At 43.9% G+C, this 27,309-nt stretch overlaps 1 protein-coding gene across 9 annotated transcripts in view; it reads right to left on the reverse strand.

Annotated features, from left to right (window-relative positions):
- The window catches only part of si:ch211-26b3.4 (connector enhancer of kinase suppressor of ras 2), a 648,212-nt gene that overhangs the window by 409,742 nt on the left and 211,161 nt on the right, over positions 1 to 27,309 (reverse strand). For all 9 annotated transcript variants that reach the window (XM_067996824.1, XM_067996823.1, XM_067996829.1 and 6 more), the window contains one exon: positions 19,715 to 19,756. In XM_067996824.1, coding sequence (XP_067852925.1) covers positions 19,715 to 19,756 — 42 coding nt within the window. The remainder of the gene's footprint in view (positions 1 to 19,714; positions 19,757 to 27,309) is intronic.

Here is a 27,309-nt window from a genome sequence, read left to right on the forward strand (position 1 = left end):
GGAGATGCCGGTGATGGACTGGGGTTGACAATTGTAAACAATTTTACAACACCAAGTTATAGTCCAGCAATTTTATTTTAAATTCACAAGCTTTCGGAGGCTTCCTCCTTCGTCAGGTGAACGATGTGAAAATGAAATCCTCGAAATGAAATCGCATTTATAATTCACAGAACAATGCTTGGTGAGTACAGACAGTTTTTTCAACTGCCCGTTGCCAAGGCAATCAGTGTGCAGACAGACAGGTGTTACCTGCCAGGTCTCACAGAATATACAAATCACCAAAAAAAAAACAACAAACAAAAAAAAACAGAGATAGAGAGGTAGAAACATAGAAAAGACAGCAACTGACCCGTTATATTAAAAACAGATAACATTTGTTCGCTGGTGGGGTAACGTGTAGCGATTTCATTTCGAGGATTTAATTTTCACATCGTTCACCTGACGAAGGAGGAAGCCTCCGAAAGCTTGTGAATTTAAAATAAAATTGCTGGACTATAACTTGGTGTTGTAAAATTGTTTACAGATGAAAAGTTAAGCCAAGACACTCATCTCCCCTTTTAGGTGGATGTACAAGATCCCTTGGCACTCTCTGAAGAAGAGCAGGGAAGTTCTCCTGGTGTCCTGGGCAATACTTATCCCTCAACCAGCATGATTAACTGATTATTCATCTCATTGCTGCTGCCACACTTGCCTATGAAACAACAGTGATTACACTTCAAAAGTAATTTGTTGTAAAGCGCTTTGGGACATCCTAAGGATGTGACAGGCACTTTATAAACGTTACTTCTTCTTTCCTTTATTAATAGCATCTTGGTCAGGATTATTTAAATTAGGACTATGCTTTGTTAACGGCCGTGAAGACTTTGATTTTGAAAGTCCCACTGATAAAAAACTCGTGATGAATGCAGACACTGGTTAAATAACCAGATGCTCTAATAACCATTCGAAACCCCCAGACCTTTGTAACTTCAGATATTTAATCCATGTTATAAAGCAGCCACACCACTAATGGTGAGCCACAGGAACACACTGCCTAACTGAGTTCTTTCCAACGTCAAATTGCCAATTTACAATCCATTTATAGTTGCAGTGTCAGGGAGGTAGAATGATAGAAAGTTAGAGGAGTTCTGAGAGACATGATTTAAATATACTATTTTTGGAGCACTTGCTGAGGCAGCTCAGGGGATTGACTGGAGTTGGAACTGAATCCCATTTCCCACATCTGAATAAATTATGTAAATGAGAAATAATTAAATAACATAAAACATATTTAATGAGCTATTTCTCCACGCAGCTGGTATGATCCCAAAAATACATCAATCCTTTCTGTTCTGTGATTTTAAAACAGAAAATTTAAGTGGCACCAAATTCATTTTTAGAAACATTAAATCTCACAGTGGCCAACCAATGCCGGTAGGTCCCACAGACGATGAAACATCAGGAGGTACCCGCCTGGCACTGCATGTGGCAGCAACAATTGAAGGATATCATCATTTTTATTTCTACCGATGTGCAAGTTCACTTCAGGCACCTTAAAAATAAACGAGCATCGTTGAATCAAAAGCACCTGGGGGTATTTTTTTTCACATCCTGTTCATCCATAACTTTGCCATTTCCCTTTAGGTCTTTCATACACAAATTGTTCAGATCCCATTCAAGTTCTGTGTGTTCGTCATTTTTAAACTCATGAGCCTTGAAGTCATTAAATAGTCCTATTAAATTCCTTAGTATGCGCTGCTTTATAGAATCATAGGGGGTTAAATTCAATAACCCCGAATCCAGGCACGAGGGTCGCGGGGCGTGAGGCGCGATTACCCAGCGCCCGGTCGTTCCGATGCAGGCAGCACAAGAGATTCGTGCTGCCTGCTCTCTTGTCTGATTCCAGCTCGAGCAGCCAGGCCTAGCTGCATTGTTCAGTGACTTCTCACCAGCAAGGGGTCCCGATATCTCAAGAGTGGCTAGCACCTCTTAAAGGCAGGCTGCACCTCTTATTTGCAAAAAATAAGATACGTGTCCGCACGGAGTCTGAACGGAGATCAGACATCGCACAGAGGCAGGTCCCATTCCTATGTTTACAAACTGCTGAGTTATGTTAAAACATTGAATAAAGGTTGCGCAAAACTAAATCCCACATCCTCAATCTGCACGCCAGACTTCACCAATCTGCCAATCTGAGTTTGTACCAGGCTCTGATGATGCAGTAGAGGCCTTGGTGCAAGAGGTGGACAGAAGAAGGGGCAACCTATATCCCCAGGGGGGCACCACATGCCACATCCACTGCTCCACACACTACACACCCCATCACCCACATATCAACAAACTCTTTCAATCAACTCTTCCAATTAGATGCTTCCTCTCACCCTCACACATTATCACTGTTGCAAGCCGCACACCCACAACTCACAGGTCAAACATACTGGCAGCTATTCAACCATGACAGGACATCACGCAAACATCTTGCAGGACACTCACCGACACACGTCCCGCTTTCTTGCAGGAGAAGGTGGCACATAACAGGAGGCAGCAAGTGGCAGTGGCATTTAGCCCTTCAAGCCTGTGCAGCCATTCAATGAGATCATGGTTGATCTGTGACCTAACTCCAAAGACCTGCCTTAGCCCCATATCCCTTATTACCCTTGGTTCACAGAAATCTCTCAATCTCAGGTTTAGAATTCACAATTTAGCTAGTATCAACTGCCGTTTGCAGAAGAGCGTTCCAAACTTCTACCACCCTTTGCGTCTAGAAGAGTTTCCTAACTTCACTCCTGCAAGTCCTGACTCTAAATGTTAGGCTATGTCCCCTAGTCCTAGTGTTCAAGTATAGGCGACCTCCAAAAACAAGGACAAATGCATCAGCAGCCAAAAGCAATAATCCAGCAAGTAACCTGTAAATCCTGCATGGTCCCTTTAAACAACGCTGGTGGGGGGTCCTCGAGGCTGTCTACGACATGTTCAGCTGTTCGTGGTTAAGACAGTGCATTGGCTGGAGCATTGAGTGCCAAAATGGTATCTATCCAAGATAGACAGTGGCGGGCCAAGCGGAGCAAGTGTCAGTGGGGAGCATTTAGGGCGCAGCAACCATAGTATCATAAGGTTTAGGTTAGCTATGGAAAAGGACGAGGACCACTCTAAAGTAAAAATACTCAATTGGAGGAGGGCCAATTTCAGTGGGATGAGAACAGATCTGGCCCGGGTAAATTGGAATCAAAGATTGGCAGGCAAAACTGTAATTGAACAGTGAGCAGCCTTTAAAGAGGAGATGGTTCGGGTACAGTCTAGGAACATTCCCACAAGGGAGAAAGGTAGGGCAACCAAAGCCAGAGCTCCTTGGATGACAAAAGAGATAGAGAGTAAGATGAAGCGGAAAAAAGGGGGCATATGACAGACGTCAGGTTGATAACACAAGTGAGAACCAGGCAGAATATAGAAAGTTCAGAGGGGAAGTGAAAAAGGAACTAAGAGGGGCAAAGAGAGAGTATGAGAATAGACTGGTGGCCAACATAAAAGGGAATCCAAAAGTCTTCTACAGGCATGTAAACAGTAAACGGGTAGTAAGAGGAGAGGTGGGGCCGATTAGGGACCATAAAGGAGATCTACTCATGGAAGCAGAGGGTATGGCCGAGGTACTAAATGAGTACTTTGCATCTGTCTTTACCAAGGAAGAAGATGCTGCCAGAGTCTCAGTAAAGGAAGATATAGTTGAGATACTGGATGGGATAAAAATTGATAAAGAAGGGACACTAGAAAGGCTAGCTGTACTTAAAGTAGATAATTCATGCGGTCCGGATGGGATGCATCCTAGGTTGCTGAGGGAAGTAAGGATGGAAATTGCGGATGTACTGGCCATAATCTTCCAAACATCCGTAGATACGGGAGTGGTGCCAGAGGAGTGGAGAATTGCAAATGTTACATCCTAGTTCAAAAAAGGGTGTCAGGATAAATCCAACAACTATAGGCCAGTCAGTTTAACCTCAGTGGTGGGGAAACTTTTAGAAACGATAATCCGGGATAGAATTAACACTCACTTGGACAAATGTGGATTGATTATGGAAAGCCAGCATGGATTTTTTAAAGACAACTAACTTGATAGAGTTTTTGATGAGGTAACAGAGAGGGTAGATGAGGGCAATGCAGTTGATGTGGTGTACATGGACTTTCAAAAAGTGTTTGATAAAGTGCTGCATAATAGGCTTGTCATCAAGACTGCGGTCCATAGAATAAAGGGGGCAGTAGCAACATGGATACAGAATTGGCTAAGGGACAGGAAACAGAGTAGTGGTGAACGGTTGTTTTTCGGACTGGTGGGAGGTGTACAGAGGTGTTCCCTAGGGGTCAGTGCTGGGACCACTGCTTTTCTTGATATATATTAATGACTTGGACTTGGGTGCACAGGGAACAATTTCAAATACGTAATTTGTAGATGACACAAAACTTGGGAGAGTAATGAACAGTGAGGAGGATAGTGATAGACTTCAAGAGGATATAGACAGGCTGGTGGCACGGGCGGACACGTGACAGATGAAATTTAACGCAGAAAATGCGAAGTGATACATTTCAGTAGGAAGAATGAGGAGAGGCAATATAAACTAGAGGGCACAATTCTAAAAAGGGTACAGTAACGGAGAGATCCGGACGTATAAGTGCACAAATTGTTGAATGTGGCAGGGCTAGTTGAGAAAGCAGTCAAAAAAGCATACGGGATCCTGGGCTTTATAAATAGAGGCATAGAGTACAAAAGTAAGGAAGTCATGATGAACCTTTATAAAACACTGGTTCAGCCACAACTGGAGTATTGTGTCCAGTTCTGGGCACCACACTTACAGAAGGTGCAGAAGAGATTTACGAGAATGATTCCAGGGATGAGGGACTTTAGTTACATGGATAGACTGGTGAAGCTGGGGTTGTTCTCCTTGGAACAGAGACGGTTGCGAGGAGATTTGATAGAGGTATTCAAAATCATGAAGGGTTTAGAAAGAGTAGATAGAGAGAAACTATTCCTATTGGCGGAAGGGTCAAGAACCAGAGGACATAGATTTAAGGTGATTGACAAAAGATCCAAAGGGGACATGAGGAAAAACTTTTTTATACAGCAAGTGGTCAGGTCAGTGGTGGAGGCAGATTCAATCATGGCCTTCAAAAGGGAACTGGATCAGTACTTGAAAGGAAAAAAATTGCAGGGCTACAAGGATAGGGTGGGGGAGTGGGACTAGCTGGATTGTCCTTGCATAGAGCCGGCACAGACTCGATGGGCCGAATGGCCTCCTTCCGTGCTGTAATCTTTCTATGATTCTACCCCTTTAAATCAGTGGTGCACAGTGATCGAACGCATACCCTCCTTACTTTGCATGGTACTGGAGATCGTTTTCTGCGCCTCCGCAAATGCCTTTACCAAGATGGCGTCCGGCACACATCATGCGAGAAGTGTGTGCCTAAAAAAGGGTGCTACGCAGCCGAATTTATTGCCCAGGGAATCATACAGCAAAGAAGAAGGCCTGGCGGCCCATCATGCCTGTGCCGGTTCTTTGAAAGAGCTATACAATTAGTCCCACTATCCCGCTCTTTCCCCAAATTTCACTCCAACACTGTGAGCTGGATTTGAACGCAGATCACAGAGGTTAGAGGCCAGGATCTAACCCACTGCACCATCCAGTCCCCCAGTTTCTTTAACGGAAAGGTTTCCTGTTTATCTTCATCATGCTCCCACTTCAACAGCGCACAAAGGAATTTAATTGGAATGCATTTTGAGCACTGATTTTCACGCAGTGTAATTTTGAGAGTGTGGAGGATGACGGATAGGACAGAGAGATTACAAGAAAACAACGTGGGATTCAGAGCATCTTTTACACAGTGGGAGTGAAGCTAATGAGAGTAGTTTTTGGTTGATTTTCTGCCTCCCTATGTTTTTTTTCCTCAGTATAAGCTGCCGAGATGCTCCATCCAGCTGGTGTGTAATAATCTCCCCCAGCAGAGCCACATTCATGATGTAAGGGTAGAAGCTACTGTCAGCCATGTTATTATATGAACAAATAACAGGCTCCTCTCCCATTCCTGACCCTGCTATTTTAACAGCTGCATTGACCCATTTAAAATAAATAGGTTAATGACTTTGCTAAAATAGCAGAATGAAGAATTGCACACAAACTGGTTATATAACACAAATGACAGTACTTTCTATCTCATAATCACCACAAGATTACCAGAAATTAATCTGTAGTTGATTTCTAGGAAATAACACTCCAATGCATATTAATTAAAATTTTATCACTCTTGGTGTTGTGCTGTCACTAACATAAAAACAAACTCCTGTCATAGACAAAAGGTGTTATTTGATAACGCACTATTATACATGAATAACTGAACTTGCATGTCACTATTTACACATCACCCTACTAAGCGTCAGCACCTCCTCTGTCATTAAGGTGTCAACCTTAGCTCACTGGTAGCATTGTCGCCTCTGAGTCAGAAGTTTGTGTTCAAGTCTCATTCCAGGGACTCGACCACGATACCGAGGCTGCACTGTCGGAGGTGCCGTCAATCGATGAACCCTCTTGTGGGATGTGGGAATTCAGGAATCCTTCCTGTGTCCCTGGTTCCTTCACCTGCGGGAAGTGTGTCCAGCTGCAGCTACTGTTTGACCGCTTGACGGCTCTGGAGCTGCGGATGGACTCACTTTGGAGCATCCGCGATGCTGAGGAAGTCGTGGATAGCACGTTCAGTGAGTTGGTCATACCACAGATAAATATTACTGAGGGAGATAGTGAATGGGTGTCCAACAGACAGAGGAAGAGTAGGAAGGCAGTGCAGGGGTCCCCTGCGGTCATCTCCCTCCAAAACAGGTATACCGTTTTGGATACTGTTGTGGGAGATGGCTCACCAGGGGAAGGTGGCAGCGGCCAGGTTCATGGCACCATGGCTGGCTCTGCTGCACAGGAGGGCAGGAAAAAGAGTGGCAGAGCTATAGTGATAGGGGACTCGATCGTAAGGGGAATAGACAGGCGTTTCTGCGGACGCAACCGAGACTCCAGGATGGTATGTTGCCTCCCTGGTGCAAGGGTCAGGGATGTCTCGGAGCGGCTGCAGGACATTCTGGAGGGGGAGGGTGAACAGCCAGTTGTCGTGGTACATATAGGTACCAACGATATAGGTAAAAAACGGGATGAGGTCCTACAAGCTGAATTTAGGGATTTAGGAGTTAAACTAAAAAGTAGGACCTCAAAGGTAGTAATCTCAGGATTGCTACCAGTGCCACGGGCTAGTCAGAGTCGGAATGACAGGATAGCTAGGATGAATACGTGGCTTGAGAGATGGTGCAAGAGGGAGGGATTCAAATTCCTGGGCCATTGGAACCGGTTCTGGGGGAGGTGGGACCAGTACAAATTGGACGGTCTGCATCTGGGCAGGACTGGAACCAATGTCCTAGGGGGAGTGTTTGCCAGTGCTGTTGGGGAGGGTTTAAACTAATGTGGCAGGGGGATGGGAACCGATGCAGGAAGTCAGTGGGAAGTAAAGTGGTGATAGAAACAAAAGGCAGTAAGGGAGAGTGTACAGAACATGACCGGACAGATGGTCTGAGAAAGCAGGGCAAAGACCAAGGGAAGTCTAGATTAAACTGCATTTATTTCAATGCAAGAAGTCTGATGGGCAAGGCAGATGAACTCAGGGCATGGATGGGTACATGGGACTGGGATGTTATAGCTATTACTGAAACATGGCTAAGGGAGGGGCAGGACTGGCAGCTCAATGTTCCAGGGTACAGATGCTATAGGAAAGATGGAGCAGGGGGTAAGAGAGGAGGAGGAGTTGCGTTCTTGATTCGGGAGAACATCACGGCAGTAGTGAGAGGGGATATATCCGAGGGTTCGCCCACTGAGTCTATATGGGTAGAACTGAAAAATAAGAAGGGAGAGATCACTTTGATAGGATTGTACTACAGACCCCCAAATAGTCAACGGGAAATTGAGGAGCAAATATGTAAGGAGATTACAGACAGCTGCAAGAAAAATAGGGTGGTAATAGTACGGGACTTTAACTTTCCCAACATTGACTGGGACAGCCATAGCATTAGGGGCTTGGATGGGGAGAAATTTGTTGAGTGTATTCAGGAGGAATTTCTCATTCAGTATGTGGATGGCCCAACTAGAGAGGGGGCAAAACTTGACCTCCTCTTGGGAAATAAGGAAGGGCAGGTGACAGAAGTGTTGGTGAGGGATCACTTTGGGACCAGTGATCATAATTCCATTAGTTTTAAGATAGCTATGGGGAATGATAGGTCTGGCCCAAAAGTTAAAATTCTAAATTGCGGAAAGGCCAATTTTGATGGTATTAGACAGGAACTTTCAGAAGTTGATTGGGAGAGTCTGTTGGCAGGCAAAGGGACGTCTGGTAAGTGGGAGGCTTTCAAAAGTGTGCTAACCAGGGTTCAGGGTAAGCACATTCCTTATAAAGTGAAGGGCAAGGCTGGTAGAAGTAGGGAACCTTGGATGACTCGGGAGATTGAGGCCCTAGTCAAAAAGAAGAAGGAGGCATATGACATGCATAGACAGCTGGGATCAAGTGGATCCCTTGAAGAGTATAGAGATTGCCGGAGTAGAGTTGAGAGAGAAATCAGGACGGCAAAAAGGGGACATGAGATTGCTTTGGCAGATAAGGCAAAGGAGAATCCAAAGAGCTTCTACAAATACATAAAGGGCAAAAGAGTAACCAGGGAGAGAGTAGGGCCTCTTAAGGATCAACAAGGTCATCTATGTGTGGAACCACAAGAGATGGGTGAGATCCTAAATGAATATTTCACATCGGTATTTACGGTTGAGAAAGGCATGGATGTTAGGGAACTTGGGGAAATAAATAGTGATGTCTTGAGGAGTGTACATATTACAGAGAGGGAGGTGCTGGAAGTCTTAACGCGCATCAAGGTAGATAAATCTCCGGGACCTGATGAAATGTATCCCAAGACGTTATGGGGGGTTAGGGAGGAAATTGTGGGTCCCCTAGCAGAGATATTTGAATCATCGACAGCTACAGGTGAGGTGCGTGAAGATTGGAGGGTAGCAAATGTTGTGCCTTTGTTTAAGAAGGGCGGCAGGGAAAAGCCTGGGAACTACAGACCGGTGAGCCTGACATCTGTAGTGGGTAAGTTGTTAGAGAGTATTCTGAGAGACAGGATCTACAGGCATTTGGAGAGACAGGGACTGAATAGGAACAGTCAGCATGGTTTTGTGAGTGGAAAATCATGTCTCACGAATTTGATTGAATTTTTTGAAGGGGTAACCAAAAAGATAGATGAGGGCTGTGCAGTAGACGTGGTCTACATGAACTTTAGCAAAGCCTTTGACAAGGTACCGCATGTGATCCAAGGTGAGGTAGCCAATTGGATACAAAATTGGATTGACGACAGAAGACAGAGGGTGGTTGTAGAGGGTTGTTTTTCAAACTGGAGGCCTGTGGCCAGCGGTGTGCCTCGGGGATCGGTGCTGGGTCCGCTGTTATTTGTTATTTATATTAATGATTTGGATGAGAATTTAGGAGGCATGGTTAGTAAGTTTGCAGATGACACCAAGATTGGTGGCATTGTGGACAGTGAAGAAGGTTATCTAGGATTGCAACGGGATCTTGATAAATTGGGCCAGTGGGCTGATGAATGGCAGATGGAGTTTAATTTAGATAAATGTGAGGTGATGCATTTTGGTCGATCGAATCGGGCCAGGACCTACTCCGTTAATGGTAGGGCGTTGGGGAGAGTTATAGAACAAAGAGATCTAGGAGTACAGGTTCATAGCTCCTTGAAAGTGGAGTCACAGGTGGATAGGGTGGTGAAGAAGGCATTCAGCATGCTTGGTTTCATTGGTCAGAACATTGAATACAGGAGTTTGGATGTCTTGTTGAAGTTGTACAAGACATTAGTAAGGCCACACTTGGAATACTGTGTACAGTTCTGGTCACCCTATTATAGAAAGGATATTATTAAACTAGAAAGAGTGCAGAAAAGATTTACTAGGATGCTACCGGGACTTGATGGTTTGACTTATAGGGAGAGGTTGGATAGACTGAGACTTTTTTCCCTGGAGAGTAGGAGGTTTAGGGGTGATCTTATAGAAGTCTATAAAATAATGAGGGGCATAGATAAGGTAGATAGTCCAAATCTTTTCCCAAAGGTAGGGGAGTCTATAACGAGGGGGCGTAGATTTAAGGTGAGAGGGGAGAGATACAAAAGGGTCCAGAGGGGCAATTTTTTCACTCAAAGGGTGGTGAGTGTCTGGAACGAGCTGCCAGAGGCAGTAGTAGAGGCAGGTACAATTTTGTCTTTTAAAAAGCATTTGGACAGTTACATGGGTAAGATGGGTATAGAGGGATATGGGCCAAGTGCAGGCAATTGGGACTAGCTTAGTGGTATAAACTGGGCGACATGGACATGTTGGGCCGAAGAGCCTGTTTCCATGTTGTAAACTTCTATGATTCTATGATTCTAACGACAAAACCGAGGCCCATCTGCCCTCTCAGGCGGACGTTAAAGATCCCATGGCACTATTTGAAGCAGAGTAGGGGAGCTCTCCCCAGCGTCCTGGCCAATATTTATCCCTCAACCAACCTCAATAAAACAGATGATCTGGTCACTATCTCAGTGCTGTTTGTGGAATCTTGCTGTGCGCAAATTGGCTGCTGCGTTTCCTACATTACATCAGTGACTACACTTTACAAGTACTCCATTGGCTGTGAAACATTTTGGAACATCCTGAGGTCTTGAAAGGCGCTATATGAATGCAAGTTCTTGTTTTCTTTTCTTCATTTCAGTCGAGATCAAATTAGTGAGAGTTTAGAAATGCAAGGGATAAATCAAGGACGGCCAGCATGGATTTGTTAAAGGAAGGTGTTTGAAGGAATTAATGAGAGTTTTTTTTGGTAGAAGTGACTGATGGGACATCCAGCAGTAGCACCGGAAACTGAATCAAATTGAGGCGGGTGAATTCACTGGGGACTGATGCCAGGTCCCATGGTGTCCTGGTTGCCCCAAAACTCAAAGCCCTCATTTTGACAATTTCTTTGCTACTTACTTTGACAGTGTGTACATGAATTCCACTCTTTATTTATGAATGCCTTACAGAAAAACACTGGAGAATTGTATTCTTTTTGGCAATCACACTTCACACATCTACAATCAATCTTCATTCAGCATGCAACTGAGGGAGCAGGCGAAGAGAATCTTCTCTATTTTGTATAGTAATAATGAACCTATTAATTGCCCAGGATTTTTACCTGGGATATAAAATTACACGTGAATGATAGCACACAGATAATTTATTAGAGATCCCCAAATGAAAGCAGGAATCCTAGTGTTTTCAAACTTGGTGACAGCAAATTGTCCGAGCAGCAAGATAGTGTAATGGGCCGATTTCCAACTGTGACAGCAGCAAAAGAAAGTAAACTTTATTGGCACTGAACGAGAAACAAGACGTGGCTCTGTGTGAATAGTGAGCTATGTAACCACGGTGACAGCTCAAGCTCCTCAAATGCAGCAAGTCGAGATTTGGTAGGAATAAATATTCAGAAAGTGACAATACAGTGGAGCCTTTCTATAATTACTACTTCTGGGACTGCCTTCAGCTGGCCTTTGTGGACAGAGGTTCTTAAAGTCCTTTGAAGCCTTCAGCAGTTTTTCCGCATTAAGATTATAATTGTGTAGCTCACCGAGGCGACTTAAGAAACGGGATTTGGTGAGCCAGTCACACGTGCTGTGCCACAGGAAGTTAGAATTCAGGTTTATGATCATAATTCTCTCAGTGAGTGCCCACCCACAACTGGGAAACTGTGGGGAGCCTCAATGACTGGAGATTATGGGGTAGATATTCGTCTGCACCCTCTGGATGTAAAGTATCGTCTAGGTGGAGCATGGAGAGGAAAATTGAGAGGGAAGGGTTGGACAGCCTGCCAACTTCCATTCTGTTAATTTAAACGGGAGGAAATTGAGGCAGGCTCTTTTACAACTGTGGCAGCTGGAACAACTCCTTTTAATGCTTTGTGGGAGAGGAGCTGCCTTCTGAAACATTGCTGAGAGGTCACGGGGAAGTAGCCCCATCTGTATCTCTACTCAGGGCGGCATGTGATACCAGCAGGCAGGGGCCAAAGGCCACCAATGGTGCTTTGCAACCTGGCACCTCTTGTGGAGGCCCCACCACTGTTCCTCAAATCAATGGAATGGGCGAGGCCTGAGAGACACCACTGGTCTGCAACTTTAAAACTGAGGAAAAAACCTTAAAAATACTTAAACAGAGATACTTGAAAAAATGTTTTTAAAAAAAATTAATAAAAATAAGAATGTTTCGCCTGCAGGTTGCTCCAGGTCCCCTTTAACTGTGGAGTACAATCAAACAAACTTTAACTGTGCAATACAATCAAACATTAACTCTTACTGACTGCGATACAGCTCCCGTTGACTGAGATACAGCCCCCAGTGACTGAGGTACAGCCCCCAGTGACTGTCATCAGTGTCAGCAAAAATGCAAGAATTCATGGCCCCCTCATTCACTTTCTCGGCGATTGAATCTCTGTCACTGGGAGCTGTAGCTCAGTTACTGGGAGCTGTATTTACCACGTCATGAGAAAACCCATTAAACAAATGGCAAAGGAGTTTGATTGACAGTCATTATTGAAACTACATCAGTGAGGTGAGCATTGTACCTACTAGACTACTAAACCACTCCAAGTAAATCTTTAGATTAACAACACACTTTCAATACTGGCTAATGAACCTCTCTACTAAAATGACACCATGGGATACCAGCACACCAATACTCTGCGCATCTCAAATTCCTCTCCCTGTCACTGTTCATTTTGAACAGATTATTGCCTCCGCTAAAATACTGGCGAGGAAAATTCCAGGCAATGTTTTAAAGATGCCCTGGTATCCCATAGCTCCTTAGTGACATCATTAGTGGAACAGTTTATTGAAAACAGGGGGACCAACAAAAATGAAAAATTTAAATCCTCAATTTGTATCATATTTTGTTGCTAAAACGATCTTGCTTTCTGTTTTGTCTGCATGCTGTCCTACCTCAGGAAATCATGGGTTGAGAAAAATAATGGGGTGGAATTTCAACTTTCTGCCTGGGCGTAAATGCGGTGTGGATCATCCCCTCCGTTACAGAAACCGCCCGATTCTTATTTCCATTGAAATCTTGGTGGTTTTCAGCTCGGGCAGCAAGTTGAAAACCTACCCCAATATGTGCAGCAATGCTCAGACATAACTCATGACATCATTGGTGGAACAGTTCATTAAGAACATAGCAATGACATGAATCTGGACCATGTACAAGAACTCAAACCCTTGACTATTATATTCTAAGAAGAGTCATAATTCACAATGTTTGCCTTTAGCAACTTCGGTTGGAGATTTAGAAAACTAGAAAACTTTTAGCCATAAAATGAGTGACAAAATCGGGCACAGGCATGATGGGCCAAATGGCCTCTTTCTGTGCTATATCATTCTATGATTCTATGATTTATAATTTAATCCCACTAAAATCAAATAAAGCCAAGCATGTAAAACATGCCAGAATGAGCCCGAGATTCAGCCCTTATGGATGATTATTCTCCCTTCCTTAACTCAAGGGTACTGAGGTTGATTGTCATGCCCCTGCAATCTGAGATCAGCGAAGCTCAGAATAGTTATCAACATTGGGACTCAGTTTCAAACAGGGTAGTACCATTTATCAACTGAGCCATCACCAGTAAACAATGAATGGTCCTGAGACTCTGCAGATTGTTTTTCAAATGAGCAATGTGAAGCCAGGGGGAGTTTTAGCTGTTTTTATTGGATTCTGGGAGGCCAGTGATCAGGAGAGGACTCGCCACGTCTTGCTATGCTGATTCCTACCCCCTTATCCCGGCTGTAGATTCCTAAGCTGCTAATGCATTGGTGCGGTTTTCATTTGGATTCTCAGAGGCCAGCATCCGTGAGCTGACTCCCATTGTTTACTTTGGTAAATCCGGCTCACTTATTCTGGCAGTAGACTCATTGACCTGGTTTTTCATAGGCCTGTGAATCTGCTGCCAGACAGGAGAGCCGGACTGAGCAACATATGAGCCAGCTGATGGACAGCTGAGTCCTACCTTGCAGAGTTACTTTACCTTTTAATACAGACACCACTTTGCTTCCCCTCTCACACTAGCAAAGTTCAACGAAATGGAGGCCAGCACTGCGATATGGTTAAGAAAGAAAGAACTTGCATTTATATAGTGCCTTTCATGACCACAGGGCATCCCAAAGCACTTTACAACCAATGAAGTACTCACAAGTGAGGCTGACCAGATAGCTACAAGTTATAAAAAAGCTCACTAGGAGAGATAGTTACCATACCATTCTGCTGCTCAAAACATATTCTGTCAAAATATTTGCAGAATCTTTTTCACCTGGGAAAACAATGCATTGTATGGAGTCTATTTGTATTTTTCGTAGCCAAAGAAAATCAATTAAAACAGCTTTGTCAAAGGGATTTATATTTCCACTGGTGTTTACAAACAGAATTTTATAGTGACTTTTGACATCCATTTTAAATATTGATATCATCAAACAATATCCAGAAGGAACACAGCTTTAGCCAACCAGAATAGGAATTTGATGTTCTGTGAATTTTCCTTATATAAGCTGTAAGCTTCCATTTCTAAAAGTTTGCGTCTTTGAAACCTAGATGGTACAGTGGATTAAACTAATAGACCCAGACGTAAATCCAAGCTAATGTCTGCAAGTTGTCAGATCACTGAAGTCTGATACAGATTAAGTGGTGTCTGATAACTCTGAGTGGACAAGAGGAACACCAATGTGCCCGATGTAGCAGCCTGGGTTGAATGTGTGAAAAACATATTGGGCCATAATTTGCTGTAGCAGGGCATCTTACAGCGTCTGCCGTTAATTAGACTTGCCCTTGCCCGCTTAGTTATTTAAATCTTTTGCGTGGCAAGTTGCTGAAAGTGCGAGCTGATAAAGTCGCAGCGAGGGAGACAGGGCATCTGGGACCTGAGTGAACAGGGCAAGCAACTGGGTATCTCCTTAACCAATCAGATTGAAGGATTGTGAAATTAACAGCACAAGGACTGAGCAGGAAGTGTAAATTAGAGTGGGTGAATTCAATGTCAAATCAAGTGCAGAAAGGGAAATAAAGAAACGGAAAGAAAAATTGGATTAAGAGAGAGAGAAAGAAAAGAGACAGAAGGGAAAAGTAAAACAAAATGTTTTAATTTAAAATTTTATATTTTTAAAATCTCCAACAATTAAAACCTGAAGGAATAAGACTGCACACTTGTAATAGTTAATTTTCAGTGCCAGAGAGGTTGACTGGCAGTAATTAACACATATCACATCATTAAAAAGGTACTTAGACTGAAATGGGCAAGACTTAACTTTCTGTGGCGAGTTTAGTTCGTATCTACCGCACAAATACAGGAACTTCACGCCGTTCAATGCATTTCAATGGGGAGGCAGACAGTGAGATGCCGTTTTCGCTAACGGAAGAGCAGCACAACTTGGTCAACAACTTTTGGATATTCGCATTTAACCGCGCATCTGACCTTTATCTGAAGTTGCTGTAGCATTTATGTATAAATAACAGCGAGCGCCATTAGCCTAACCGTTATTTTGACAGCAAAGCAGGACAAAGCAGCCCGCTTGATTGGCACCCCATCAAACACCCTAAACATTCACTACCTTCACCATCGGCGCACTGTGGCTGCAGTGTGTACCATCCACAGGATGCACTGCAGCAACTCGCCAAGGCTTCTTCAACAGCACCTCCCAAACCCGCAACCTCTACCACCTAGAAGGACAAGAGCAGCAGGCACATGGGAGCAACACCACCTGCATGTTCCCATCCAAGTCACACACCATCCCGACTTGGAAATATATCACCGTTCCTTCATCGTCGCTGGGTCAAAATCCTGGAACTCCCTTCCTAACAGCACTGTGGGAGAACCTTCACCACACGGACTGCAGCGGTTCAAGAAGGCGGCTCACCACCACCTTCTCAAGGGCAATTAGGGATGGGCAATAAATGCTGGCCTTGCCAGCGACGCCCATATCCCATGAACGAATATTTTAAAAAATGAGGTACTGTCTCAGAGCAAAAAGAGTGCAGAGAACAAATTTAATTCAATCAATTCAATTCCCAAGGACTTCAGGTCCCACATGGAGACAAGAGAGTAGATTTTCCTCTTCGCTAAGCCAAGGGAATCGGTGATCCTCCAGGTTAGTGAAGGGGAAAAAGAGGCCGAGACCCCTCACCCTGTGCTGCCCCAGAGTTTCCTGGGGCTTTTCCAGCCTCTGTAACTGGGTTGGCACCTGTAATAGGAGCAGCTTTCCCATTTTACTAAGCTCTCTTAATTTTACAAAAACCAGAACTGTTAGATGCCCCAGTGCAAGGGCGCCTGAAGATACCCGGCACGAGGACCTGCCCTGGGAGTCTCCCAGGCTGGTTGGTCTGGGGGTCACAGGGGTAAACCGAAGATGAAGGCGGCAGGTTGTTAACTGTAGGTGTACCCCCTCGGGAGGCCCCCACTCTCCAGCAGCATCAATGGAGCTTGATGGCAGCAGCTCATGTAAACAGCACAGAGCAGGAAATTCAGGGGACCTTCAGTAATGAGATGCAAGCACCTGTCAGGAGATCTCTCATTATATTGGGAGGATCTTTAAATTACACCATCAACCTTTACATTCACTATTCCTGTCATTATATGTTAAGAGATAATTGAAGTAAATATATGGCTATCAGATACACACAACATTTAAGAAATCCGAAGCATTCTTCCAGTTCATGAGTTTTATTTTAATCGATGTCTATCTTTAATTGCTAACCGTCATACAGGTGAAGACACACAAGTTCCTTTTAATAATTAGTTAACCGACCAACCAGTTTCTACAGGCTTGACTACTTTAACCTATTACTTGAACCTTTACTAGCTATACAGACCCAGAGACCACATTGTGTAGCTGCAAAAAGACATAGGAGTTGCGTCACTGTGTCAAGACACTTTCCCTGTTTTCTCATTCCTAAGATTTGCTTCTTAACTGAACTCATTTCATCAGTTCTCCGGTTTGCTTCATTACTGACACATGTACTCATGCCCCATTGATTGGGCAATGGCTTGGTTAATTAACTATGGAAATTCAGGACATGTCCTCATATCTTTGGTTCAGGGCTTGTGGCACAAAACCCTACTTGGATTTTAAGGTAGTATCCCAATTTCTCATGAGCTAGCTTAGATACTTTGCCCAATTGTCATGTTCAAGTCCACTGATAGATTTGCGGTTTCCACAGAACAATGGACCGAATCCCAGAATGTCCCAAAAACACTTGCAATTCTCATGCAATAAAATAGAATTTGATTCATTCAGTCACCATATAGCAATAGGCCTAATTAAAAAGGACAGCATTGGGAAATAGCACCCCATGTAATAAAAGAAGAATTTGACTCTTCAGTTACTATAAACAGTGGCCCAGGTCATGCTACTTGTAGCCCAATGGAACTGTCTTCGATCTTAAATTAGTGTGGGCTAGTATGCCAGTCAAATAGATTCAACAGAGGAATTTCCTTCTTAGCCTGCGTCAATGGAATCAGCCTCCAGTGTTATTTCAAGAGCACAGAGGCACATGCTGACGTGAATGACAAATTAGGACAAAAAAGGAATCCTCCACTTATAGGATTTCAACATAAATATGAAAGACTAAAAATTTAAAAAATATGTTGAATTCAAAACTGCTATGATATTCAATCCATTTCTAGAATTAGACTTGATAATATTGGGAATTCTCATCAGTATTCTAGAGACCAGAGTGCAAAAAAAAGCTTGCATTTTGAAAGTTGCAGCATTGCACTGAAAGGGACAGAGTGGAGAACTTTACTCTGCATCCAGGCACGTTACACATGAGCTGGGAGTGGTCAATGCTAGCGCGGAGTTCAAAATGGAAAAGTGTTTAATTTCCTAGCTCTCACTTTGATGAGCACAAATCCATGAAAACAAAATAATTTTCTCTAATAAAAAGTGTAATGATGCATGATTCTCAATCTTAAATGTTTGAACTTTTGAGGTCAAAAGTGATATCCATGATGTACCACCACAGCTCTGCACATCAGAACTATGCTAACTATCATATTTGTAGAGAGGCTTATTCTGGTCACAGGCATCTGAAATGCAGTAGTGGAAATCTGGAAATCTCTCCTGGATGCTGAATCAATTGAAATTTTCAAGGCTGAGATTGATAGATTTTTGTTAGGTAAGGATATCAAGGGATATAGAGCAAAGGAGTTCAGGTACAGATCAGCCATGATCTATATGAATGATGGAACAGGCTCGAGGGGCTGAATGGCCTACTCCTGTTCGGAACATAGGAACATAGGTACAGGAGTAGGCCATTTAATCCCTCCATTCAATGAGATCATAGCTGATCTGTGACCTAACTCCATATTCCCGCCTTAGCCCCATATCCCTTGATACCTTTGGTTAATAAAAATCTATCAATCTCAGATTTAAAATTAACAAATGAGCTAGCATTAACTGTCGTTTGCGGAAGAGAGTTCCAAACTTCTACCAACCTTTGAGAAAAGAAGTGTTTCCTAACTTCACGCCTGAAAGTCCTGGCTCTAATTTTTAGGCTGTATCCCCTAGTCCTGGAATCCCCAAACAGTGGAAATAGTTTCACTCTGTCTACCCTATCAGTTCCCCTTAATATCTTGAATACTTCGATCAAGTTACCCCTTAACCTTCTAAGTTCCAGGGAATACAACCCTAGTTTGTGTAATGTCTCCTCGTAATTTAACCCTTGGAGTCCAGGTATCATTCTAGTAAATCCAAAGCCAATATATCCTTCCTACGGTGCAGTGCCCAGAAGTGAACACAGTACCCAAGTGTGGTCTAACCAGGGCTTTGTATAGCTGTAGCATAACTTCTACACCCTTGTATTCTAGTCATCTAGATATAAAGGCCAGCATTCCATTTGCCTTTTTGATTATTTTCTGTACCTGTCCATGACATTTTAATGATCTATGTACATGGTCTGCTAAGTCTCTGGACCTCCACTGTTTCGAACTTTTCACCATTTAGAAATTACTCTGATCTATCCTTTTTAGGTCCAAAGTGGATGACCTCACACTTCCCTACACTGAAATCCATTCACCACAGTTTTGCCCATTCATTTAATCTATTAATATCTCTCTATAATTTTAAGCTTCCATCTACACTGCTTACAATGCTGCCTATCTTTATGTCATTGACAAACTTGGATATGTGGCTCTCTAGCCCGTCATCTAAGTCATTAATAAATACAATGAATAGTTGAGGCCCCAACACAGATCCCTGTGGGACACCACTAGTCAGTCACAACCTGCTAATTTGAGTACCTGCCCTTTATCCCTATTCTGTCTCCTGCCGCTCAGCTAATTTCCTGACCAGGTCAATAATTTGCCCTCAATTCCATGAGCCTCAACTTTAGCTAACAGTCTCTTATGAGGGGCTTTATCAAATGCCCTCTGGAAGTCCATATAAACAACATCCATAGACATTCCCCTGTCCACTACTTTAGTCACTTCTTCAAAAAATTCAATCAGGTTCATCAGGCATGACCTACCCTTGACAATCCATGTTCCTATGTTATTATTGAAATTGGGAATCTGCACAGGCTTACTTAATCAGGAAATAAAATGGAACAAAAAGAACAGAATTTAGAGAACTCACCACATGGAGAATCTTATTTTCAGTTTCATAAACTGTGCAATCCTACAGGGGAAAGAAAAGGAACAATCAATTATCTTATTCCACTGTGCCAAACAGCATAGAATACTTCTTAGGCAATGAATTACCTTTATGCGTCTGTCCAAAATTCCTCACTCCGTTACTTTAGCGTAGCCATTAACCCATCTTAAAATAAATGGGCTAATGTATCCACTAGAGTGGCACAGAGAAAAATTTTGGACTAACACGTAAAGCCTTCACATGCCAGCATTCTCCCAGGTCAATGATTGACATCTGATCAAAGGATTAAATAATACTGCGAACTCAAGGAGACAAAACTAAGCCAAAAAATAAAAGTTCTTCAAGACAATATAATTTTGATGGCCCCAGACAGTTTGCATTCTATAACTATTGAAATTGTTTTGGCAGGTAGGTGCAATGCATAATTTTATAATTTTAAAAAAATCAGTATTAATTTTTAAGCTGCAAGAATATTCTTACAAAACAACTGTAACCTGTTTAAAGCATGTTTTTATAAGGTTGTGCAAAATGAATTCATTATAAAAGTGCAGTACCCAGCTAGACACTGTCAGTCATGCCCTTGCCAAGTTCTCACCTTTCCATTTTATGAGGTTTTGCACCTCGGTACAATCGCACAAGTGTCATTTCTTGATATATGATCTAATCTAATCTGTGCTGAGAGGACTGGCTGAGATCTCTAACCTGAATTCCTGTTGTTGTTTTTCTTTCTTTTCCCAGAAGCATTTTACTGTTCTGTTTCAAATAGGCTGCATTGTTTCTCGTTTATTTGTCTCTAGACCAAATGTTATTTGGACGCAACTCTTGGAGCATCACTGGGTTATCGTGTCCATGACCGATGGGGCTATCAATGAGGTGGCTCATTTGAATGGTAGCAGTACCTGCTTTGACACTGAAACATCTCATCAAACATTGACTGGCAGAATTGATGACATTATTATAACAATTTTTGCATATTATTAAAACAGAACAAAAAGATTAATGCCACATTTTAATCTTGCCTGTCATGTTGTATATCTGCACCTGGAGCCCGGCATCAGCGCTACAATTTGCTTTTTGTGTCTAGAAAACCATTTCCGAAAGCCAGCATTATTGGCTGTGCTTTGTCACTTTCCAAAAAAAAACATGTTGCATAATGCTTGTGTAATAAAACACAACCATGCAGATTTCATAGGCATATTGTATACCATGAAACAAAATTAACAGGGATAGTGTGCTTCCTAATGCGAGTTTGCATAGGAAGTAAGCTTTGGAGTGGTTTGGTACCATGGAGACACAAGGCTCGATTTTCAAATGGTGGCGGGATGGCAACAGGGTGGGTCAATGGGCGCATGGCAAACCCGGATAATAAAATCTTACCATTCCCCACGCGATCGCGAATTAATTGGTGACCCTTAACATCCGCATTGTTTGCCGGACTGCACACCCGCATGACAGGCTGTCAGCTGGAGCGTCTCTATTTAAAGGGCCATTGCTCCAATGCATTTTGCTGGAGCAAAGAGCAAAATGACACAATGGAGCAGCACAGGGGCAAGACAGCTCCAAGATTTAATGATGCCTCACTTCAGGTGCTACTGGCAGGGATGAGGAGGAGGAGGGAACTATTTTACTTGGCTGATAGGAGGAAGTGCCCCGCCTCTGTCACCAAGAAGGCCTGGCTTGAGGTAGCAAAGGAGGTCACCAGCAGGAGCAACATATCCCGCACTTGGGTTCAATGCAGGAAGCACTTCAATGAAATAACTAGGTCAGCAAAAGTGAGTACACATACTGATTCTCCTGCATTCTGTGTACCACATCACCCCCAGCTCCCCCCCTCCAACAAATTCTGCACCACCAAGACTACTCCATCACATCACTTCTCACACCCAATTAAGGGTCATCCTCAACTTACTTTCACTTCCTCACCTCCCCATTTGTGACCCCACCATTACCACTCATCCCAATCCTCATCCAATGTGATGTCTCTGTCTCATACTCACCCTCTGATGCACCTCCTTCACGGTCAGCCTCACCCAAAGCAATGCATTCATCGGTTGGCCACATCACCAACACTCACTCACACGGACTGCAGCGGTTCAAGAAGGCGGCTCACCACCACCTTCTCGAGGGCAATTAGAGATAGGCAATAAATGCTGGCCTCGCCAGCGATGCCCACATCCCGTGAACAAATAAAAAAAAAACATGTCTGTACTTTCTCCCCTTGTAAGGGAAGAGAGCACAAAATGCACGCGAGAGGGAAAGTACTGGAGGGCGGACACAACAAAGAGTGGTCCTCACAGACATGGAGCAGGCGGCCCTGCAGATCAGCCAAACCCTCGAGTGCCTGTCCGTCGGGGAAGCCGAGACTGGCACCCCACAAACGTCTGGTGACGCAACTTTAACATTCATCATACACAACATGAATTGATGTTAATAATGCTTGGCATGTTGAACACCTCAGTACGCTCATCACAACATGACACATCTGTGATGATGCTTAATATTACCTTCTGTTCACTTACAGAAGGTAATATTAAGCATCATCGACCGCAGTGACGGGAGAGGATGATTCCTCAGAGGAGCTCCCGACCCCTGAGGGCGCACCGTTACATCTTAGCGAGCCATCCACCAGCGCAGATACTCACACCTCGGTGGGTCATGGTAGTCAGTTGGTTGGGTTGGCACCTGGTGAGTCACCACACACAAATGAGCACAAGCAGACACTGGTGGCAGGGGCAGCTCTGCAGAGTTCGCGTCGGTGGGCGCACTCCTCTCCAGGCTCTGCTCAGCTGGACGCAGATGCTGAATCCCGGGGGCCATCCTTTAAAAGGAGCATGATCGAGGGACAGCAGCACATTTGTGAGGTACTGGAACTGGTGCCACGTGCACTCTCCACAATAAGGCAGGATGGAGGAGTCCAAATTCTGCTTGTGGAATGGTGGAATAGGTACGGGAGGGAATCTCTGAGATACTGTCACAGGGACATGCGCAACTGTCTGAGACAGTGTCACAGGTAAGTGCAGGAATGTCTGCGATAGAGAGAAGCCTCCATTGAGCTTCAAGCATGTCTCACAAATGAGTCTATTCAGGCCCTGACAATGGCTGTTCGGACTCAGAGTTAAACGGGCTGACAGATACTTTAGAAGTTGCCTTTCAAAGCATCACACCTGTCCTCCAAACTGTTGTCCAGCAGGGTGGTAGGAGAAATGTGTGCCTGGTCCAGGAGAGGGATGATGGCGAAAGGGGACATGGAAGTGGGGACACCACTCAAAGCACTCCCATGTCGCACCCTTTGCCCCCCTCTCAACCAGTACCTGCAATGCTGCCTCCTCTCCAGGTGGCCGAGTCAGCCCCTGCAAAGGTGGAAGTGGAGCAGCCTTTGGAGGGGCCCTCACGGGCTCCAAAACCCAGAGGTCGTTGGCCGAAAGCATCTAAGCAGTCAGGGCATGAACATGAGCAACCTGCCGCTACCTCTACTGCAGCCACAGGGGATGCACCACATAGAAGTAGTAGGAAGAGAAAGGCTAAGGTTTTCTGATCACAAGGTATGCACAAGGGTGTTTGACAGACTGTCATGTTTTTCATTTATATTTGTTTTTTGTTAAAGTCACATTACATTTTATCCTTTTCACCACTACTGCCACGTCTTGCCCATTCTTGACTGGTTTTTGTGATAGGGCCCTTTCATGTGCTTCATTATGAACGGCGACACTTGATGCCACCCAGTGGGTCACTTTACAGTGGGTGTATGTGTAGTTGCAGGACTGTTTTGTGCAGGGAGCGGGGTGGGGGGGGTGCTGTGTTGGTACTGCTCTTTTCAGGTGGTGAGAGGACTGGGCTCTTCTCACTTTCTGATCTTACGAGGACAAATGAGTGACTCCCTGGCCTTATGAGCAGCCAGGTGAGCTGCTGCTCTGCCCATGGCTTCGTCCTCCTCCTCCTCCAGCTCCTCCTCAATGTGGATGGCAGATGTGGATGGTGGATGAGGGGATGGGGCTTCCTCAACCGGTAGCCATCTCTGTAGCGCCATGTTGTGCAGGACACAACACACTACTAGAAAGCGACCAACTGGTGCGTATTGAAGCTCTCCCCCAGAACGACCAAGGCACCGAAATTGCATCTTGAGCAGTCCTATCCCATGTTCAACTGTAGGCCTGGTGGCGATGTGGCTGTCATTGTATCGACGCTGTTGCTCGCTGATGGGGTTCCTCAGAGCCATGCGTGCAGGGAGTATCCCTTGTCCCCGAGGAGCCAGCCCTTAAGGATGTTCGGTGTGTGGAAAAGGCCCGGGATGTTGGATTCCCTCAGGATGAAGAAATCGTTGCAGCTGCCAGGGAATCTGGCGCACACGCAAAGGAATCTTTTGCATTGGTCACAAATGAGCTGAGTGTTGATGGAGTGATACCCCTTTCTGTTCATGAACAGACCTGGCTTATGTGGAGGTGCTCGGATTGCTATTTAGGTGCAATCGATTGCACTCTGTACACATGGGAAGCCAGCCACAGAGTGGAATCCCACTGCCCTCTCCGTCTGGTTGAGGTCGTCAATAAGGAAGTTGTCGTATTGCAAGGCCCTGCGAGAAAAGCCATTGGTGACCTGCCTTATGCACTTGAGTGCAGACGACTGAGAGACCCCGGCGATGTCACCGGTGGTACCCTGGAATGATCTGGAGGCGAAAAGTTGAGGGCAGTGGTGACTTTAACAGTGATGGGTAATGAGATGCTGCTCGGTCCAGCCAGGAGCAGCTCGGCATGAAGGAGGCTGCAGATGTCTGCAACTATCTGGCAACTCACTCTCAGCCTCTGTATGCACTGCTCCTCAGAGAGGCCCAGGAAGCTGAGCCTCGGTCTGTGGACCTTCTGACGAGGGTAGTGCCTCCTGTGACATCGCTCCCTCTGTTGTTCCCCTCTGTGCTCTTGTGCAGGTGCCTGTGGTGCAGCACTGAGTTGTGGAGCCCCCGTCCCCAACGCATCCATACTTTATGATTTGAAAATCGAGCCCATTATCTCATTAAAAAAATGCCAAAACTGCTTTGTAAATTTACTTACAATTCATCGAAGAAGAAAATGAAATCAAGGCCAAAAGTGATCAGTTCAATGAATGTTGCTAAATGAAGTTCCATACTGTGTGATCTTGTTGCACCACATATTATGAGATGGAAGTACCTAACCTATGGGATACCTATCCTCAGAAATTTTCAGCCAATTCAGTTAGGGTCATAATATGTTTGGTATGTCAGGCGTATTATGAAAGGATATTGTTTACAGAAATTAACGCAACACGGGGGCTTTTATTTTGCCATTTTATTTTAAATAACTGGCAGGTCCTCAGTGGAATTCTCAGAGGTCGACTATGTTGTTTAGCTGCTTTTGATGGAGTAGTGTTTAGCCTGTCCTTTAATGGCCGCTACTCAAATACTACCTGTGGGGAAGTGGAACTGGGCAAATCCAGGTCACTTCAACTGCTTGTAAACACCTGAGGTAAGTTAGAGGGGCAATTGTAGCAGCTTGTAAATTTCTGGCTTTCAGAAGAAGCCAGCATTAAATACTGATTTTATTTCTGCAACAATGGGTGACACCTTGAAGTGTGACAGATGCGAGCTAGCCACAAGACTTTATATGGGCTAGATTTTCTGTCCAGCAACTACGAAAGAACAGAAATCTAGCTTTTATGCACAAGTAGGTGCAACCCATCCTTCCATTTCTCCATGCTTAAATCTGACAGGAACTCATCCTAATCTTTTTATAATAAATGATGGATACTGGTAATCAGCTACGACTTTCAGCACAAGCAATTGCTTGAATTTTCGATTAAATTTGTAGAGAAATATTTATAAACTGAGCAAGTTCCGACAAGAAAGGGATGGTCTATCTTCTGAAATATTGAGTGACCCAGTTCGTTCAATCAAAATACATTAATCTCTCTGTGCATGTAACACAAAGAGAGAGAGAGAGAGAGAGAGCTCCATGTGTGGTCAGCCTCACTGCCCTTGCACATTTTAAATTATTGAATCGCAAGATGAGCGCATTCCAAAGCTTCTACACGAAAGAAGAGTCAATGTATAGTTCACAACATTGTCAAAAGAAAAATCATTTTCAAATCTTGACTGTTGCTATCAGTTCAGATAACTTAATGCAAGAGCTGCCATCAGCACCGAGTGGTGGTACATCAACAGTTCACTGTTTCATGCCATCAGTGCTCAGCTGCTCGGGGCAGAAAGGTAAATTGATGTTGGGCTTGTCAGATGAAAAGGTACGATGTGTGATCAATGGTCTCTCGGCAATACGGTGCAAACTAAATGTGAATGAGGACCTCCCCTGCTTTCCATCCCTGAGGACAAGCAAGGACCAATTTACTTGCACAATGTCCCTGGATGTAACTGGACTGGTACAGTAAATCAGGCATCGATGCTCTGTTACAATGATCTGTTGTACAGAGCTGAAAGCAAATCTGAATTCCATCAAGTGCTCGATACATGCCAACGCGCATTTAATTGTCTTGAATTTATGTTGAGTCTTGAAGCTAAAAATTCATGACTCACTGTTCAGCCACATTGTATTTGGGCCTGGGAGACGTATCCAGCAATTTCACTTCAAATCTCTAGTTAAGAGATTTTTTAGATGGTAGTCAGTCACTCTTGTCAGAGGAAGAGTACAATACAAAATGTTAAATGGCCCTCGGTAATATCCATTAATTAACCCTCCAAGCACTGTAGACAAGGTGACTGATCTATATGCTGTGGGACTCACCACGTACAATGGCAGCAACTTGTCTGGGTGTTAAGATGCCAAAACACGTCGATTGGCTTGGGTTTTTGATTGGTTAAAAATCCAGCCTTTAAAACTAGTTTTTAGCCAATGAAAATCCATTTAAACAAAAATCCAACTTGCTAGTACTTCCAAAATGGAGGCTGGGAACCAGAAGAAAACAGGTAAGTAAAATATGTAAAATAAATAAAGTAGGACAGAGAGAGAATAATGAAGACAGCAGATAGCAGGAAAAAAAGAGGCTGCATGTGGGGACAGGTGAGAATTCAAACATTTCAATTTTATGTACAATTGTATTCTTCATATTTATTTTAGTAGTTTATTGCTTTAATGAAGAGACTCCTGGTGCTGAGTAACTTTATTAGTCTCTTCAGTGTCAGTACAAAAAACGTATGGAACTGGTTGGTCCATGGAGACTGGCAGTCTTAGGGTTAGAGTCATTTTAAAATGAGTAAGGAAGCATGGATTCGTTTTACAATGCTTTCAACATTTCAAAGAGTGAGGGATAACTTTACACGATTCCAGCTTAAGAGTGAGACTATCTGGCCAGTGTTACTTTTCGAGATATTCATTCGCTCAGATGTTCAGCACTCATTTGGAACATTCCTGCGGTCCCTCGACAGCAGATCTGAAAATCATTTTTCAATATTTATGACATCCTCAGGAATTAATGACCTTTGTCAACCAGCTGAGTGCCTATTTTCCAGATGCCATTTTGAGACCAGGGTGTCAATCCAGGCAGATTGATGGCATGAAGGTCTCCTCTTTCTTCCACTTTGTGAGGAACTACATGAAATTAATTTTTTTTAACAT

Source organism: Heptranchias perlo, chromosome 15 (assembly GCF_035084215.1).
Source record: "Heptranchias perlo isolate sHepPer1 chromosome 15, sHepPer1.hap1, whole genome shotgun sequence".
Classification (NCBI taxonomy): domain Eukaryota; kingdom Metazoa; phylum Chordata; class Chondrichthyes; order Hexanchiformes; family Hexanchidae; genus Heptranchias; species Heptranchias perlo.